The sequence below is a fragment of the Alosa alosa genome, chromosome 13 (assembly GCF_017589495.1).
Source record: "Alosa alosa isolate M-15738 ecotype Scorff River chromosome 13, AALO_Geno_1.1, whole genome shotgun sequence".
Lineage (NCBI taxonomy): Eukaryota > Metazoa > Chordata > Actinopteri > Clupeiformes > Clupeidae > Alosa > Alosa alosa.
This window is the reverse complement of record NC_063201.1, coordinates 21,281,131-21,301,462: the sequence shown is the minus strand read 5'-3', so window position 1 is coordinate 21,301,462 and position 20,332 is coordinate 21,281,131. Positions and strand designations below refer to the sequence as shown.

At 44.4% G+C, this 20,332-nt stretch overlaps 1 protein-coding gene across 2 annotated transcripts in view; it reads left to right on the top strand.

Annotated features, from left to right (window-relative positions):
- grik2 (glutamate receptor, ionotropic, kainate 2) overlaps nucleotides 1-20,332 on the top strand; it is a 172,375-nt gene that overhangs the window by 55,163 nt on the left and 96,880 nt on the right. For both annotated transcript variants that reach the window (XM_048260176.1, XM_048260177.1), the window contains exons 3-6: nucleotides 5,189-5,356; nucleotides 7,355-7,612; nucleotides 17,635-17,816; nucleotides 19,804-19,857. In XM_048260176.1, coding sequence (XP_048116133.1) covers nucleotides 5,189-5,356; nucleotides 7,355-7,612; nucleotides 17,635-17,816; nucleotides 19,804-19,857 — 662 coding nt within the window. The remainder of the gene's footprint in view (nucleotides 1-5,188; nucleotides 5,357-7,354; nucleotides 7,613-17,634; nucleotides 17,817-19,803; nucleotides 19,858-20,332) is intronic.

Sequence of the window (20,332 nt, the reverse complement as noted above, 5' to 3'; positions counted from 1 at the left end):
CATTATAGGCCATCTCTTCTTTACAGGGACTCAACACCTCCTGTGTTTCAGACTTAGTACTTAACCTGCCACCAAACTAGTCTACTTGTGCCATTACTTGTGACATTAGGTGTCAAACTAAGCTTCCAGCTCCTTGACTGAACTTGAATTACCATTCAAAGCAGTCATGCAGTTTTTCCTTTTCATTGTTATCAGTGGCAGGCACATTTCTCTGAAGCTATCGGAGAGATAGACATCGGCGTGGCGATGAAAAGGATGTGAGGGCTCCGCGTGCAAAGATCAGCCTTCTCATGCCTTTGACAGAGCTCGCGCTTGTGCACTTTCAATGCTGGTTATCTACTCCGAAGCTTGAGCTACTCCTGGTGCACTGTGGGGTGTGAGTGTGGTCTCCTGACTTGGCTTAAAATGGGACACCCACCATACACAGATGCACTAACACACACACACACACACACAAACAAAGGCATTTAAGCAAACCAAACTGCATTAATACCACTGATCAACTGGATTACTGAACTAATACATCAAAGGCAGCCTCTCCAGCCTTCTGGAGCATAGACTGATCTTGCCAAGATAGTGAGGAGTCTATCAATCGATTGCAGAGCAGTGCGCTGAGGAACAGAGAGAGAGAGAGGGACGGGGACAGAGAGAGAGAGAAAAGATGATATTTCCCCTAATCCCCTAATATTTGTTTTTACCGAGTCACCTATCTTTATACAATAATACACCCACTGAATATTCACCAGTTAGTGTTTTCCTCCACTCAATATTCTGAAGTCTCCTCAGAGGATAATTTCAGTGAGGGCGTTCAGGGCGTTCAGGCAGGTATCCACACACACAAACACAGCTGTTTGGTCCCTGCTGCGGCTGCAAAGAATTAGTCCAACTGTGTGTGAGCTTTTAGTTGCTACATCTTTATGCTTTTGTCAGTTAGCATCAGCTAGTAGAAACATTTGCAATCTTGTGTGTAGCTATGTGTATACAACTTGGTTTGTGACAGGGTTACCATTGTAGTATATTCCCCATAAAAAATCATTTCATTTTCCACTGTAGACTACTTATGATATGAGTTATGATTGAGATGTGGGCTATAGTTATGTGTGTGACTATAGCTATGAGTAGACTATAGCTATGTGTGTGAGTGTGAGTGTGACTATAGCTATGTCCGTGGTGGCCTGTATCCTGCTGCACTGTGACTGGTGGCTTTGGGGCCTATTAAACCATGCTGGCTATCCCTCCCTATTTTAGGCAGCATCTGGTCTGATCAATGCCATCTCAGTATTGATCTGTGTTTGCTGTAATCTCGTTGTGATCTGAACAGATTGATCAGCTTACAGTGTATTGCTCATATTGTAGTTTGAGGGGAGGTAAACAAATCTATGCGTTCTCTTGGTTCCTCATGCGACTGGGGATTATTTGCAGGGGGAATAATCAGGCCTTTTGCACGTTTGAGCTCACTGCACAAACCGATTGAAAGGAAACTCTACGCTTCGGAAGATAAGTGGCCTTGATCAAGGGGACAGCATTGTGAACACATTGATTGTGCTCGCGATGTGCGTGTATGATTAATAATTCAGGCAAATGTGCTCAGTGGTGCATTGATTGAGATGCTATGAAGTAGTGTGATTTTGGGGGACAGCGTGTGTGTGTGTGTGTGTGTGTGTGTGTGTGTGTGTGTGTGTGTGTGTGTGTGTGTGTGTGTGTGTGTGTGTGTGTGTGTGAGAGAGAGAAAGGGAGAGAGATACATGTGGAGGAGTCACCCATCACAAAAAGTCATTGAGCATGTTCTCTGATTCAGAATGGCAGCTGATGAGGAGGTTTGAACAGCTATTGAGAACAAAGAGCTATAACAAGGACTCATAACATTGCAACAGTAGTAAGGGGAATAGCAGGGTACCGGTACTAAGAAAAAGCTCGGTCATGATTTAGAATGATATAACAGAATAAAATAACTTTTTTGTGCTTAGTGAGAAAGATTTGATAGAAAAATCTCAATCTCAAGATTATATAATAATCTGCTGGACGTCACAGTGCAGTTAAGGTACACTTTAGGGGCCATTTCCCCCCTTTTTTTTCTCCTGAGGTCCCGTAGCTTCATTTATTAATGTAGTGTTTTACTATTTCAGCTGCAGGAATCGGTTCAGCTACAGTAATGTAGAGGAGAATTATCTGCCCAGAAACACTACTTTTGTGCCTTGTGATCTAATTGGCTGGGGAGACACATTTCTGCATGGGTTAAACCTTTTGATTGGTTGTGGGAGCACAATGAGGAGGGCGATGTCAGGTGGTGCTCATTAGAATGCTGGAGATTGGCGGGCCAGGAATGTAGTTCACCGGTCGGTATCCCGACGACAGATTGAGTGTGTGTGTTTGACACGTGTCATGGCGCTCCCCGGTCCCTCTCCTGAGACATGCGTCGCCGTGACCCGTACAACCTCGGCTCGTCACCGAGAGAGTCACCGCGTGACCTGGACTAACCTCCCACCACCCCCCTCCCCACCTCCGTTTCACAGGCCCATAAAGCCTGTCGGCTGTGCCTGAAGGAGCTCAGCGAGGACTCAGGTCTTTTATGGGCTTTTGTAAGGTGAGGAGTAACAGCTTAATTGGGACATTGTGGCTTTAGCTCAGTTGCTCTCAAACAAAAGGCCACTTTTCTCTCGGAGAGTCTCCACGCCGTGAGGTTTCCACGGTTCGGCCTGCTGAGAGAAAGCGCAGCTAATCTCTGGCGAGCACAGGGACCTAGTTGCTTGTCATTGGCTGGGATTAAGAGCCAGTCATTTTTGCCCACTAGTCACACATGCGTTCCTCCTCTCTCATTCTTTCTTTCTTTCTTTCTTTCTTTGTTTCTGTTTTACTTCCTTATTTTCTATATCTATCTATCTTTCTTTCTTACTTTCTTTCTTTCTATCCTTCCTTTTTTCTTTCTTTCTTTCTCTTTATGTTTGACTCTCTCCTTTTCTTTATTCCTGTTTTCTCTCCCTCTTTCTTTCTTTTTTTTTCTTTAAGCACCACCACCACATTCGTTCCCCTCCTACCTGCAGGTCGGGAGCCTTTTTCATGTTTCTAGGGGCCCGTTTGAAGCTCCTCATCCCCCTCAAACCCCCACCTCCCTCCATCTCTTTCACCTTCACTCACTCCTTCACCGTCCTCCCTCCAATCATTTATCCCCCTTTTTTTCCGCCCCTGCCCACATGGCATTATCCTCTCAATGCAGCCTTTTTGGAGAGAGAGAGAGAGAGAGAGAGAGAGAGAGAGAGGAATGAGGACATGAATTGTCCTCCCTTCTTTGTGAAAGGATGGTTCCAGAACTGCACAGCCTTCCAATTATAGTACATCCTGCTTAACTGATGGTTATTAACGCCTTCAAACTCATTATGACATGCAAACTAGGACTCCCCCATGGGGTGCATACCAATGAGGGGAGGAACTTTGTCTCACTCTTGTTGCCTCCTCACCAGTCTCTTTTCAGATGAGACCTTCCTCACTTTTGTTATGGCCATAAATAATAAATGATAATTAATAGTAGTCCTTCTATAGCCAACTTTATTGGTGATTGTTTGAAGCAGCAGGTGCAGAGCTCTTGACCTAGTAATCAATGAGAAGAGGACATTATTATGATACATTATAGGCTCTCAAAGTCAAAGTCATGAACTAAAGCTATTGTTTGGTGTGTGGGAGCATTGCAGCTGGGCACTTTGCTCACAGTTTAAATTAGGGCTCTGTGTGCTGCTGTATTGTAGAATAGGTAAGCTGTAACTGAAATGACACAAACCTTCTATCCTAAAATGATCCCGTAAGTATGACATTAAAATATTGAAAAAAAAGAAACAAAGATATATTTCCCTCGCTTTGTTTCGTAGAGAAAGAGACAATGCTACCCGCTTCACAAAAAGATCAATACGACACTGTGAAGCAATTTAAACAAAGCTTCGTTGGAAAGGCCCTCCAGGAGTTCTCAAAGTGAGGGGGAGAGAGGATCACACTTAGCAGGAGGTTTTCTCAAAGGCACACCTGCTCACATATTTGTCCTACTTTGGGTTTATAGAGGAACAAATGTTACATGATGTACCCTCAAACTAAAAGGAAAAAAGAAATGGTAGAATCAACCACAAAAAAGGAAGCAAAAAAGAGACAGACGCAAACAAACTCTCCAGGGTTAGAGAGGATAGTGTCTGGATAGCGAACTAGCGAAAATCTTTGCCTTCAGGCGTAGGGTGGGAGGTGAATCCTATTATGCTGCTAAATGTTTGATTGTGCACAACACGAGGCCATTTTGGATTCCCTTTTCTCCTGGCAGCAACAAAAGGCACTTGGCTGATGAGTGACTTTCAGGCGCCCTGAGATTCTGTGAAAGGAACTCCTTTCCTGCAGACGAGATCACAGAGAACACTCGTCACCGCTGGGCTCCGGCGTCCTGTTCTGAGGAGGGGTGGCCGTGCACGAGTCTGTAAGGTCAAGTTAGAGGTGGCGCAGCAGTGCAGGGAGGCCATTCACACTTGAGTATTATTGAGAGGTTAAAGGGTTGAGCCCTCTGAGCTTAGCATCAAAGGTAAATAAAGCGCAAAGCAAAGCTTTGTGTTGACTTCCAGTACTGTGTGTGTGTGTGTGTGTGTGTGTGTGTGTGTGTGTGTGTGTGTGTGTGTGTGTGTGCATTTGTGCTTGTGTAGGGCAGGGAGCTATATGCCTACCTTAAACAAAACACTTCAATTTCTCTCCTTCTCTCTCACTCACACTATACTACTCCCTATGGGTTTAATTGATTGATCGGCTGGCCAATAAGGCCACATCAATCAAGGAACTCCCTCCTCCCTCTCGCCATAGCAACCCTCATTCATCTGTAGTCTGTCAAAATAACACACAGGAGGCCAGCTTATTTGTAGTGGGCAGACTTTAAAACACTCTCTCCTGCTGTTGGGCAGTGATACACATCTCTCTCTGTGTGTATGTACTGTATGTGTGTGTGTGTGTGTGTGTGTGTTTGTGTGTGTGTGTATTCGGTGCAGCTGGACAGCTGTGTGATGCATTTTCCCCTAAAGAAGATTAATCTTGTGTACTGTTCTTCCACCTAATTGTTTTTCATTAATTTCAGTGTTCACTGGAAGGATTGGCTGACATGGGGCCTTTTTTCTGATTAAACTAACAGCACACTTCTATTTTTCTTCTCTCTCTCTCTCTCCCTCTCTTTCAGGGGGCATATTTGAATCCATCGAAAGCGGCCCGTCAGGTTCGGAAGAACTTGCCTTTAAATTTGCTTTAAATACAATCAACAGGAACAGAACTCTCCTGCCAAACACGACACTCACGTACGACATCCAAAGGATAAACATTCACGACAGCTTCGAAGCCTCCAGGAAGGGTAAGACAGACACCACTTAATTACATTCATTTTTGACAGCACACAAGGCTTGATTTCCCATTTGTTTGTCAGCGTTAGTAAATCTCATTACGACATTTGCAATTCACGTTACTGGAGGGAATCTGGAGAAACTCTAAGACAATGGCTGCTCCATCTCCCTGGATTCTGACTACATCAGCACGTGTCTCATGGTGCTGTATCTTTAAGAGACTTCATACCATGTCACCTGCAGTGATTTTAACCACCTCTGTGTTGTTATTCTGGCCCACTGAGTGTGGGACCAAATCCATTACTTTTAAACAAAGAGACAGTCTCTGTGGCCAGCTCTCTGATAAACACAGAAAACTGATTAGCATCAGTTAATGAGTCAGCGACAGTAATTCACGGCTGGGTCTCCACTGGTGTCTCACAGGCAGCTTTATAGACACCAGTAATCTCTGTCTTGTACCTGTAGGTGTGGATGAAACAGTGGCAGCTCTGTGATGCAGAGATGAAACATGGTCATTTTAAACACAGTGTCACTGGTTTTAGATACCTTTCTTATATAGTTAAAACATGGAGATGGATATGATTGATGATACCATTAACAGGCACAGTATACAGGTTTTTTTTGCTTAATATGCAAGTTTTTTAGCTTAATTTACCTTCATTTAACAGCTTCAGAGTCATTGGAATGGTTATATGACTTTTTTCGGGTTGAATGCTGGCCGTCTCGATTCCTCCTAGCGCCTGTGAGCGGAAAAAAACACCCTTGCAACTGTGGGCTGGCGGGCCGACGGCCTCAGTGTCAGGAAGTATAATGAGTGTAACAAATTGCTTTACTGCATTCAAATACACATATATGCCAGGCACCGGCTAAAAAAAGGTAGCGATGGAGTTTCTCAGACATTCGTCATGACAGAGCCAGCGAAAAAGAAGCAAAAAACGAGAAAGCAGTAAGGAAATTGCCAATACTGCATAGTTTACCTTTAAAGGTGTATTATGTTGAGTTGTTGTCAAAAAGGGTATAGAGTTATGGCACAGGTCTAATTATGAAAGCATTATTGTATGTCATAGTCATGTCATAGTCATGTTTGCTAACATGAATATGATTTTCAAGAATCTCCAAAGGGGGCTACTGTTCACTGGGTGCTTGACTAGTATAATCATTCTATGTTTTGTCTTTTTATGTGATTTAATTATTACTTTTTTTAACATTTTTATTGCCATTGTATGCCTTTTTGTACTATTACCTTGTGTGTTTTATGTTTTTTTAAGTATTCTTTGACTATTGCCCTTCTATGCTTTTATTAGCTATTCCTGTTTGCTTTTGTTTATGTAAAGCACATTGAATGACCTGTATGTGAAATGTGCTATATAAATAGAGTTGACTTGACTTGCTTGAATTTAGATTAGAAAAAAGACCTGAAAATTAAAACAAAGAATTAGGAGGGTAGATATAGACGGATATTTTACTGAGGACAATAAAATGTTGATTGATTTTAAAGCAGCATTCATGTGATGTCATGTAACACACATGCATATACTATATCATCAAGGCTTTGCTACATCAAATAATGTGCTTCCTGTGTTCGAAAAGATTAAAGAATGAGCGTAGCAATTTCATTTCTCAAAGCATTACCAGTGAAATGCAGATGGAAGGACTGAGCAAACAGACTGGATTTTTTAAAAGGCTTTTTCGAGCTGCTAGCTGCCGCCTCGCATGCGGGAGCCCCGCTCATTCCACAGGGAGCGGTTAAGGGTTCAGAGTCTTGCTCAAGGACACATCAACATCCAGCCAGCAAGAGCCGGCACGACTCCTCCGAGGAGTCCAGCAATTCCCTGACCACCTCTCTTACTTACTTACTGAGCAACTGCCTCCCTCCCTTTAAGCGATGTCAGATTATTTCTCCTGCTCTGTGAATGGAAGCCTCCCAGTGCCCTTGTTCCGTGACAGTCATCTGCCATTTTCTCTCTTCTCTCTCCTCTCTCCTCTCTCCCCGCACCCCCATTCCTCAGCATGTGACCAGCTCTCACTAGGCGTGGCGGCCATCTTTGGCCCCTCACACAGCTCCTCGGCCAATGCGGTGCAGTCCATCTGCAATGCCCTGGGCGTCCCCCACATCCAGACCAAGTGGAAGCACCAGGTGTCCGACAACCGGGACTCCTTCTACGTCAGCCTCTACCCGGACTTCTCCTCCCTCAGCAGGGCCATCCTGGACCTGGTGCACTTCTTCAAATGGAAGACTGTCACGGTGGTCTACGATGATAGCACAGGTGATAACACAAGGCTCCTGAAAGGTTTACCGGAGTCAATCTCTGTTCATATAAATTCATCAAAGAGAGATTTGTTTTTGTTTATTGGATCATATTTGATTTTTTAAAAAGGTGTCATATTTCACCCGGAATGTTCTGTAGATTTCCCTTCTTAAGTCTATACTGCATATCACTGGCTTCTTTGGTGGCATAATGGGACTGATTGAATGGTCCTACTGTATATCTGCACTCAGTCCATGCACACACACACACACACACACATACATGCATACACACACACATGCGAACCACGCGCCGCGCTGCGCCGCGCACACACACACACACACACACACACATACATGCATACACGCATACACACACATGCACGCAACCACGCACGCACGCACACACGCACACACACACACACACACACACACACACACACACACACACACACACACACACACACACACACACACAGCTTAAGTACTGCAGTGCTGAGGTAGCATATGCATAAGTCAGAAGATTGTCAAGTGCTTGCTGACTGCATCTTTTCTGAATATTTTAAGTATGTCAGAGCAGCATAAACTATTAAGATGCACTGTACAGGGGAGTGTTCATGAGGATTGTAATGGTATCATCCATTAGGGACTTTTTTTTTACAAAGATAGATAATGGCTGCTTGTATCTTTAGCTTCAGTGCGGTGCTGAGGAAAGCAGCAGATGAGGTGGCAGCATTTCTAAACAGCACAATCCACCGTGGCCACCACAGAACAGCAGGCCTGCTGAGCCGCCCGGTGGTTCCCCCTGCCCGCCCGTGCCCGTTTGGACGGGTACAGCATGTCCCCTTTCCCGCCTGAGTGATCCGGCCTCAGGGGCAGGAGGGCTACACCAACCCCCCATCCCCCCCCCCCGCAGGTTCGCTGTCCTGGCCAGTGCTCCCGGCTGACAAGCCGTGGCGAAGCAGTGGGCGCCGCCGTGGCCCTAAGCAGCCAGGGGCATGCGTGCCATATGCCAGGGGTCGACAGCGAAGCCAGCGCCAGGAGTGACGGCCAGATTACCCGCCCCTCCCTTCTCCTCTCCTCCCCCCCTCCCCCCCCCCCTCCGTCCCCTCCCTTCCTCTCGGTCGAGCTGCTCGTGCTGCCTCATCAAAGGGCCTTAATGGGACAGCAGGCCTCTGCTGCAGTAGCCCCTCCGCTGCTTACAGCATCTCTGCTGGAGAACTCAGAGGGACGCAGCCAGCGGGAGTTTGGGAGGAAAGTGAAAGTGTTTAGACAGTTTAACAGTGTTGAATTTCACATCAGTGCACTGCGATGGCTGGCCTAATCTGAGGCAGACAAATATCACTTTATTGCACTCGCTCAAACTGACAACTGATCCACAAGTCAGGCTCTAACATTCATTAGATAAAGAATGATATTTGCAACAGACAGCATATACAGTACATCGGATGTATATGTCGGATTCCTTATCGTACCATTAAGTTCAACCCAGCCAAGTCATCTTGTTGTTTTGACTGAGTTAGGTAATGTCAACCTGTGTTTAAATGTAATGCACTTGTAATAAATTAGACACTACACTACACATAAGTCAAAACACTTAGTCAAAACAACAAAAGGACATGTCTTCAGTAAGCAAATATTTTTTCTACAGTTCAGTCAGCAAATCATTTTTTTTATACTGTGTTATGGGATATGGGTATGAGCTTACAAAGTGAACACACCCACTCTAGCAGGCTAGGGCCCATCAGGACAAGCCCTGCCAGAGAGAGTAAGAGTGAGAGTGAGAGTGAGAGAGAGAGAGAGAGAGAGAGAGAGAGAGAGAGAGAGAGAGAGAGAAAGATCCCCACATCCATAGGAAACAATAACTGGGGTAATTGGATTGGTTGGGGAGGCTGGGACTGTCTCTCATTTTCACTCTGGATATGAGCTAGACACGGCGCCTGCCTCCTCTCCCGGCTCACAGCGGAGCGTGCCATCTGTTAGCTGGTGTCACTGGCTATATGATCCCTTTACAGCACAAGTGCACCAGTGCTTAGCTTGTGCAAGGCACCTTATGTTTCCAAATGGCAGTGACCCTGTTATTCCTTATGTTATGCCATTTAGCATATGATGGCTTACAGTATGTTATGCCATTTAGCATATGATGGCTTACAGTATGTTATGCCATTTAGAATATGATGGCTTACAGTATGTTATGCCATTTAGCATATGATGGCTTACAGTATGTTATGCCATTTAGAATACGATGGCTTACAGTATGTTATGCCATTTAGCATATAGTGTTAATTTTGTCACCTATTTTTAATTTAGTCGTAGTCTAAGTCTTGTGACGAAATGTCCTTTTTAGTCTTTGTCATATTTAGTCATTCAAATATAATTTTGTTAGTCAAGTTTTAGTCGACTAAAAGTCTCAAGTATTTTAGTCTAGTTTTAGTCAAAAGAAAACTAAAGGTATCTTAGTCTTAGTCAGTTTTAGTCAAAACATTTTAGTCTTTTTTTTTATAACAAATTATTTCTGATTACTAGGTAGGCTATCTAGCATTGTGGCATAAAGCTTAGGTAGTTAAAGAAACGCTAACTTCGGGTAAAAATACCCGGTGTTCTTGTTCCATGTAGTTTCGTGTTGCAGCCACAGGGTTGCAGCAACAGCACGTGACTAGCCTACAGGAAAGCTGTTGTTGCGTGAACTCATTCGGAATATTTTGAAAACGTAACAGCTAGATATTCTGTCTTCTCATTTTGTTGACGAAAATGAAAGAGATTTTATCTTATTGTTGTTTTTATTTCATGCAAAACATTTTAGTCTTGTCTTTTTTCATCAACAATGATGGATATTAAGATAGTCTTAGTCAGTGTTACAGTACATTAGTGCTGTCTCGTCATCGTCTCGTCTTAGTCATGAAAAAAAAAGGTCGTTGACGAACATATTTCCTCTCGTCTTGTCTGACGAAATTATCACTAGTACTGGATGTCATGCCATTTAGCTGATGTTGTCCTTGTGTTGTCACTGGGCATTTGTTGCCCTATGTTATGTCAGTGATCATATGATCCCTTATGTTATGCCATACACCATATGATCCCTTATGTCACTGGGAATTTGTTGCCTTATGTTATATCAGTTACCATATGATCCCTTATGTCACTGGGCATTTGTTGCCTTATGTTATGTCAGTTACCATATGATCCCTTATGTTATGCCGGTGGGGGCGGGGTTGCTCATATGATGTGTCACTGGTCATATGATTGTTATGTCAGTTACCATGTGACCCATTGTGTTCTGTAAGTGACCACACATTTCTGGGACTAGTCAGAGGCCATGTACCACACCACACACACACACAGACCACACACAGACCACACACACACACACACACACACATAGACCACACACACACACACACACACACAGAGAAACACACACACACTGTAGTGGTCAGTGAAGATGTAGATGCTGTCTGGTACTGCTCTTTCGTCAGGCAGTGTGTGAGCTGGCGAGAAGAAAATGACAAAAAAAACAAATATTTTGGCTTCCGTGAGGGTTAGTAAGACAGCTCTGCTGGGCGAGGCTTGGGAGGCTTTTGAGTGTGTGTGTGTGTGTGTGTGTGTGTGTGTGTGTGTGTGAATATGGGGGGGTTGTGTTTATATGCATGATTGTGTGTGTGTGTGTTTATATGCATGATTGTGTGTGTGTGTGTGTGTTTATATGCATGATTGTGTGTGTGTGTGTTTATATGCATGATTGTGTGTGTGTGTGTGTTTATATGCATGATTGTGTGTGTGTGTGTGTGTGTGTGTGTTTATATGCATGATTGTGTGTGTGTGTGTTTATATGCATGATTGTGTGTGTGTGTGTTTATATGCATGATTGTGTGTGTGTGTGTTTATATGCATGATTGTGTGTGTGTGTGTTTATATGCATGATTGTGTGTGTGTGTGTGTGTGTTTATATGCATGATTGTGTGTGTGTGTGTTTATATGCATGATTGTGTGTGTGTGTGTTTATATGCATGATTGTGTGTGTGTGTGTTTATATGCATGATTGTGTGTGTGTGTGTTTATATGCATGATTGTGTGTGTGTGTGTGTGTTTATATGCATGATTGTGTGTGTGTGTGTTTATATGCATGATTGTGTGTGTGTGTGTTTATATGCATGATTGTGTGTGTGTGTGTTTATATGCATGATTGTGTGTGTGTGTGTGTTTATATGCATGATTGTGTGTGTGTGTGTTGTATATGTAAATGAGTGTGTGCATGTGTGCATTTGCTTTTGTGTACTATGTGTGTTTCTCTGTGTGTGTCTGTGTGTTCGCTTGTGAGTGTGCGTATGTGTGTGTGTGTCAGTTAAGGGGGGTTATGGTGTGTGTGCGCGTGTGTGTGAGTCTGTGTGTGCGTGCGTGTACATGCATTCGTGTCTGAATGTGTGTGTGTGTGTGTGTGTGTGTGTGTGTGTTTATATGCATGATTGTGTGTGTGTGTGTGTGTGTGTGTGTGTGTGTGTGTTTACAGTATGTGTGTTAATGTGTTAATTCATTTATTGTATTTATTGTATACACATTTGGTGCAGTTCAGATATCTTAACCAAAGATAAGGGCGATTAAAGTGGTATATTGTTGCATTTTCATTTTTGTGGGATGGGGCGGTGCAAATCACAAATGAGTGGTTATGGGCTAAATTGATACATACTATAACATACTATAAAAATGCTGTCATCTTGGGTGCCACAGTTCGGGTAATTATTTAGGAAAAACTGCATTTTTCAGGTTTTGGGGGCCCAGCGGGACTAAACAAAAATGTTCGGTAAATTTTTTGTGGGGCTACATGCCCACCAAGTTTTATGTGCCCTGGTGTTTCGGTGTCCTGGAAATCGTTGACCAAAAATTCAGAAAGTTGATGACGGGAAAAACTCCTATATGACCGCTATGATAGCTATGCTAGCGATGGTCATAATACATATTTTAAGAAATACAAAACAACTAAATGACACGAGTTAAATAAGATTGCACATAAGATTATTTTTTGAGAGCTGGTGTCAGTGACATTCCATACTATTCCATCTTGTGCAGTGATTCAGCTATCAGGTAGGCTCCTGTATAGTTAACTAGTTGTTACATTAGAAGATTTTTAACAGCCAGCCATCAGGATCTGACATAGATACTGTAACCTAAACAATTACAGATAAACAGGCACAGACATGGAGAAAACTACTAACAGCTCTGGACGATGGCAAATCCAGCTAACTGTAGCCCCAGAGATGAGCAACCACTAGGTTAGCATGATGCAAACTTCTGGGTACCCAGATTACCACTAGATAGTCTATGGTAGGCTATATAAATGTGCATGATATAGGCTACTATGTACTGGGATTTTTAGCTCACTTTGCTAGTGCGCTCAACTCCTAATCTGAAGTGCTGTGAGTTGCTGGTTTGAGACGAGTGCAGGGTGTGTGGTTAACACAACACAGTTTACATCTGCATTAGGAGTGCTAGTGGCTAGTGCGGTCATAATAATCTTGATTCATGAATGTATAGGTATGAGTATAATCAGTTTCATAACAGTGTGTATGTGTGTGTGCGAGTGTGTGTTTGTGTATGTGTGTTTTAGTGTGTGTGTTTCCAAGCACAATTTTTGAACCTGCCTCTAGGTGTTTTGCCCTGTAGGTGTTGATGCTTTCTCTATAAATAGTTTGCACAATGAAAAAATAGATTCATTATATCCATTTGAGTATGTTTGTTTGTGTGTGTGTGAGTGTGTGTGTGTGTGAGCGTGTGTGTGTGTGTGTGTTGTGTGTGTGTGTGTGTGTGCTTGTGCTTGTGTGTGTGTGTAGTGGCTGCTGGGGTGTGCGCATGCATTTCTGGTTCCTGTGTTTGCGTTTGCGTTTTTAGCATTTGGCCCCTGAGCGCTCAGAGGGTGTCTATGTTTGTTAGCCACCGTGGGTTTATATCATGAGTTCGCTCAAGCAGAGAAGCCTATAAACACATTTCAAAATCTGCTAAGAGCCTGAATTGAAGTGAGCAGTGCTGGAGCGCACCCAGACTCTCCCAAGACCCCTCCAGTAATCTGTTTCAATTTGATCTGTGCGACTGCTCCACACCGGCAGCCGTACTCACAGTAATGAAGGGCCTAGCCCATCAGGCGCTCCACTTCTGCTCCGCAGATTCTTTAGAGAGTTGTGTGTGCTTCTATCCTCTTGCCACCCAACCCCCACCCCCACCGCACCAACCCCCACCCCCTACCGCTATCTTTACATTGCTTCAAGTGCCATACTAATTTCAGTTTTTGCCGCTTCACCATAATAAGTGCTGCGATCGCTCTCGCCTCGGGAAATAGCGTTTGGATATAGGCACGCCGATGATTACTATTTGCTATGCTGTTTTTTTATTACTGCTGTTTTTTTGTCCTTCATGTTCCTCTTTTTTGTCTTTGCAATAATGTCGGGGCTCTCATGGAAGGATTAAACTTTTCATCTGCTCCTATTAGATTGTCATCGGAGAGAAAACAAAGCAAAAAGAAAAAAAAAACAAAACAAAAGAAATACCTAGAGCTTAAATTCTTAGTCCTCTGTATATTTTATCCTAATGCCCAAGCATGCTTGTGCTTCATGGTGTCTGACGTATCAAGATGGCACACAAATGTTAATTAATGCGGCGCATCTGTGAGCGGCTTTGACAAGGTGTTCGAGAGCAAGCAGGCAGCCTGCGCCGCCTGAGCAGCAGATGTTCCCTCGGACACACCCGCCGAGTGCCGAGCGCGTTCCCTAGAACGTGGCCAAGCTCAGGCGTCACCCCCACTGCTCAGCTCTTGGAAGTCCTCTCTTTACCCTCCGCCATCAACGATAAAAACGCTCCGTCGGATTAGTCAGCCACTTGCCGACCGCTCGACTTTTACAAGGCCATGGAGGCGAATAACAAGGGAGAGAGACCAGATGCGTAAGGCTGTGTGAGCGTGTGAGTTATTCCTACAAATATGGAATGTCATTTGCGTTTTGCCAGTGATGCTGTTAAAACCTTTGGCCAGAAACCGTTTTTAATCTTACTTCAATTTGTTCGGCACGTTTAATCAGACATAAATAAGCGGGTGTGTTTGACCCCGTGGTCCACATTAACCTTGGTTGCTCTGTCAAGAGCTCCCTGCATTATTACAAGACGCCCCCTCTCCCACAATCCTCTGCTGTCCCATGATGCACTTGTAAAGAAATCACAGGAGGAGGAGGACACACGTTCTGAGGCTGTCCCTGGGTAGCACTAGCACACCACCTACACAGAAGAACCACATCTCTGGCCGCATCGCTGAAGTGTGCTTGTTGCCGTCTTGAAAGGATTTTGTTTTCTTTGGGAGCACTTGAGCGATGCGGTCCAGGCGGATATTTATCACAGGCTGATACGTTTCATGCTCAGGAGGCCCCCTGACAGACTGCTAATAAACGCTTTGAAGGGAATGAAATATTCATGCAAAGTTAAATGCAGATCCAGCAACGGTCTGAAGGCATTAGTAGCCAGTCAGTGCAGATCACCACTGACAGTAGCATTTCACCTTCACTCTCTTTCTTGTTCTCTCTCTCCCTCTCTCTCTCTCTCTCTCTCTCTCTCTCTCTCACTCACTCAGGGCGCTCTTGCCCTGTGAGCTCTCCCAAATGTGTAGAGAAGAAAACAAGTGTGAGGATGGAGAGGAGTAGCCACAAGCAAAGAAGAAAAGAGAACTTTAAATGAGAGGAGGTTGCCACAGTAGTTGGCCTTGTGTTGTGATGTAGTGCTTCCTAAAAGGATCATGTCTTAAATAGTGCAAATTACATTTTTAGTCCATGTAAATATGTCTTCATTACTACCTGCATTGAAATAGATAGCTACTACATCTGCAATAGTTACACTATGAATCAGCAGTCCAGTGTTGTGTTATTATTTTGTTTTTTCCAGTGTTGTTGTTTTTTCCCCCCCGTTTGTCATACCCATCTGAATTGTACGGTAGATAATGTTTGCATGGCTGCTTCCAGCTGGACCCAGATGGTGTGAATGCCATTAGTGATGCACAGATTCTATGATGTCTGTAGCTGCTGCTGCGAGTGACCTTCTTGCCTTTAGTATGGCTGATGACCCATCGGCAGAGTGCGCGAGGGCCACCCCCGCTGTGCTGTGTCACTGGGCTACTCACCCCACTGCATTACAGAGAGAGAGAGCCTCCGAGTGGCTGTGCGTGGCTGGCTGTCTGTCTGGCCGAAGGAGGAGGAGGAGGAGGAGGAGAGGGGGGTTCTGGCCGCTAAAACGGCGCCATGGGCCGAGAGAGACCCGCTGGCCAGCCAGCCAAGCGGGCTGAAATAAAACAAATAAGCGCCACCAGCCAAAGGCGGCAGGGGGAGACGGGGAAGAGGAAGAGGAAAACATCTGGCTGCTCCTCCATCCCTCACGCTGGAACGAGGGAGGAAGGAGGGAGGGGGCATGGAGGGAAGGGTGGAGGTGGGCGGGGTGGTGGTGGGGGGTGGTTGGGGTTGATGTTGTTGTCTTTCTCTGAATTTGCTGGAGGAGGTGCTGAAGCGAAGCCTACTGCAGTGGGGACCGCTGAGAGTTGCACACAGCCGCGCTTTCTAACGTAGGCAGCGTCATGTGATACAGTGGTCAAATGTCAGGTCATTGGGAGAGGCTGGAAAGGCCTGGCTTGTAGGAATCAGAACAGTGACCTTCACCGGGGCCATTGATCTTTACAGGTCAGTCAGGCAGGGGCACAGTGCTGAGCCTTTAGATAAGAGCTTGAAGATCAATTTGATTCAACTAAATATAATATCTGGTATAATGTCTGTGAGGCCTGCAATTATAGTATCAGATATTGACATGTCTTTGTGCCTCAGCTCTGACTGACTTTGTGAGAAATTAGTAAATGCGTAGCGAGTCACACATAGCCCACTATGCTGATGTGTCTCTTCTAAACGTTGATGCACTGCGGCACCTTGCTTGGTTGTTTATTCACCCTGCCAGCATTACTGCTGCGGCGAGCTAATCCTAATCTCATGGTGACATTTTTGGGCACAAGGTCACTATTCAAAAGATAGTAGTAGACTAGTGGTACTGCTGAATATGACAAAATATTCAATATTTTACTCAACACCTCTCCTATGAACATAAATACGTGATCAGAAGAGGATGAGAAGTGGTCCACCATGTAATGGAGAAGAACAGATAGTGTCAGAACCCCTCCTCTACCCCTGAGGAACCATGACTTGCGCACACACACACACACACACACACACACACACACATACATACACACACACACACATCGTGTATTGCCAGAGCTTCTTGATTGGCATTCAGGACAGACAATGAGATAGACTGGCAGCATTCACACAGCATGCTCAGCTGCCTGGAAACACAGATGAGTCGGAAAATAGAGAGAGACAGAGAAAGAGAGAGGGAATGGGAGACAGAGAGAAAGTGAAAGAGAGAGAGAAGAAGCGAGGGAGATAGAGAGAGAGGGAGTATGACATGTTCAAAGAGGAATGGATTTCATTAAACTTGGATGACATTAGACCATCTATTCATAGGGAATTCTTATCTAGCTCTAATTAAAACCAAGGGAATCAAATGAATACAGGGTCTAACTTCAATTATACTAGATACATATTTGTAGTCTATTTTCCAAAATGGCAATAGGCTTAGGCACTGTATATTCCCCAGCCTGCACTATTCTAAGTGTTTCCCATGTTTCACTGTGTTTATTCAGTTGCCTTGTCTCAGAAAAGTTTTTGATTACATTTTGAATATGGTTCTATTTCATAGTCTGACTGTTTCGTCTTTTCAGCTTGAAAAGTTCTTTCATTTGCTTAACTAACAATTTCTTGGTGTGACAGCAAGGCTCAACTCTCAGCTTTGTAAACCACAGTGAATGCCATTTGAAACTGAAGCCTGCAATCTGACTGTCCCCCCCCCCCCTTCTTTCTCTCTCTTTGTCTCTCTGTCTCCCACTCTTTCCCCTTCCTTTCTCTGTGATTCTCTACATCCTCCCACATTTCTCTCTTCTTCCTCTCCCTCCTCTCCCTCCTCTTCCTCCTGAAGGTCTCATCCGGCTACAGGAGCTCATTAAAGCCCCCTCCCGTTACAACATCCGCTTAAAAATCCGGCAGTTGCCAGCGGAGACCAAGGACGCCAAACCTTTGTTGAAGGAGATGAAGCGCGGAAAGGAGTTCCATGTCATCTTCGACTGCGGCCATGAGATGGCGGCCGGCATTCTGAAGCAGGTGATGAACTGGCAACAGCACACTGGAAAAAGCCTTTTGAAAAAGATGCCACTGCCACCGCCACACACATACACACAAATTCAGAGATACACACAAACACACACAGTGACAACCCCCTCAACAGACACACACACACACACCGCACACACACACACACACACACACACACACACACACACACACACACACACACACACACACACACACACAAATGCTCTTTGTGTGCTCTTCTTTTCCATCTCCAGATCCATCTCTCCATGCAATAAAGTACATTATCAGAAAGGAAATCTGATTAACCCTAAATAACCCTTAGGCAGGGATCACACTGACCAGTGGCAAGCAGCAGGTTCCCTATTGTTCTCTATTGTTCATCAGCGCAACGGTGGCAGCGCTAGCGTAACAACTTGGTTAAACTTTATAAGTGCAACGCGAGCGTATTCAATTGTCAGTTTAGGCAAACCGTTTGTGTTACTTAGGAACGATATAGAACTTATTATGGTCTACGCTTGGCGCTGCCGCTTGGCGCTGGCCTATGTGATCCCCACCTTACGGTTTCCACTAAAGCACATCGATGTACATACACTATTTCAGTATACATCTATTCAATATACATCTATAGTGACTTCAGAACATGTACTCCGGCACATAAGTGCTGTGAAAACTACTTGTGTGCACAAAAACTACTCGGGGAGGTCGTGGGAAGGTCGTGGGGTGGGGGGGTGGTGGCACTGATATTTCAAGGAAACGTAATTAGGAGAGCTCATGTTTCCTTCAGCTCACATGTGTAATCAAATATTAAAGATAGCATGATTCATTCTGACACTCATTCACAGGCCTGCTTAATCAATCCCACAGTGGTGGATTGGTAATGAAGCTCAAGAAGACTCATCATTGGTGGCGTGTGAGATATGTTGGGCTAATGGGGAGTAATGATACACTGGACTGTATTTGTGTGATAGTCTGCGATCCGTGCCACTCCTCTCTTCTGAAACTCTGTTAGAAGTCATTTCAGACTGTGTTACGACTTCTTCACTGTCATACTCAGTTAATCTGACTGAGTGGCTTTTTCCTTGAACAGCTTGGTTGCAATGAGGACCATCTGAATTGGAATGGTTCAGACTAATTCCTTTGTAGTTATCTAGCCTATTGTAAATAGTGTCCTCCGGAGCCATTAAAAATCCATACACTTAGAAAAAAAACTGTCAGCAAAAAAAAAAAAAACAACGAAAAAAAAACTTGCAGACACTGGTATCTTTACCGATAAGCACAGCTTACCTTACTGGCTGTCAATCATACAATTTGATGCCTGCCTGTGACTAAGTTCACTGTGTGACTGGCAGGTTGCCTCCCCATTGACTCAGGCTGTCCCACTCGCTTGTCAGTGAGAAAATGAGATGGGTCTTTCGGGATGCAGATATCCGGGAGGCTCCCCGTCGATCCCTGACACCAAGTGGGCCCAAGACTGGCAGCAATTACAGCCCTGACCCCAGTCTATTTAATCACACTCTTTAGCCGCGGCTACCATAATAATCAGTGATTCATAATCTGCGTGAGAGTCTGACTGGCTGTGACTGGTCCACTTGCTCAGCTGTAGACTAGAGACTGTGCACTAAAGGAGTGAAACAGCAACACAGGGCAGAGCACTGAGGATCAAACATAGTCATCCGTAATGAATATGCATGAATTAACATATGTGTGCAAAGGCAAACATGATCACATGCTACATACTGTATGCACATACACACACACACACACACACACACACACACACACACACACACACACACACACACACACACACACACACACACTTCCTGTCATTTGTTTGAGGATTCATACACACACATGTGTAAAAATGATACGGATGGGGAGGATTACATTTGTTTTGGCTTTTAGGCATGAAGTAGCAACACTCCACACTCTCTGTCTTTGTCTGTCTGTTGATCTGTTTAGTTTTGTGTTGGATTCTTTGCTCTTTGTTTTCTAGGGTCTGGCCATGGGAATGATGACAGAATATTACCACTATATCTTCACCACGCTGGTAAGGCCATATGGTGTAGCTCATAAGCGTCTTTTTTTGTTTTTGATGTAGCTTCTTTAATCAACATTAAGGGACCTGGGAAGCAAACAGGTGTGCAAACTGCTGTGCTCGTTCTTTTGTTCTGCATGTGCAAATTGTTTTTAAGAATGTTTATCTTGTTAGCGAGCATTGGCAACAATGCTTGCCAAGATGGCTTTAAAGTGCTGCAAAAGCGTTTGTTGTTGTTGTTGAATCCTTTTCAGTGGCAGAATTCTCTTCTGGATGTCTTCTCTTGTTCTGTCCAGGAGTTAACGAATACCAACTAAGGACTTATTGGATTGGACTCCAGGATTTGAAAAAAATAAAAAATCTTAGTACACACTTGACATTTAAGATAGCTAATAGCACTCCTGGTCTTTTGCTGTACCCAACTTTGACCTGCTCATTGTGTGTGTGTGTGTGTGTGTGTGTGTGTGTGTGTGTGTGTGTGTGTGTG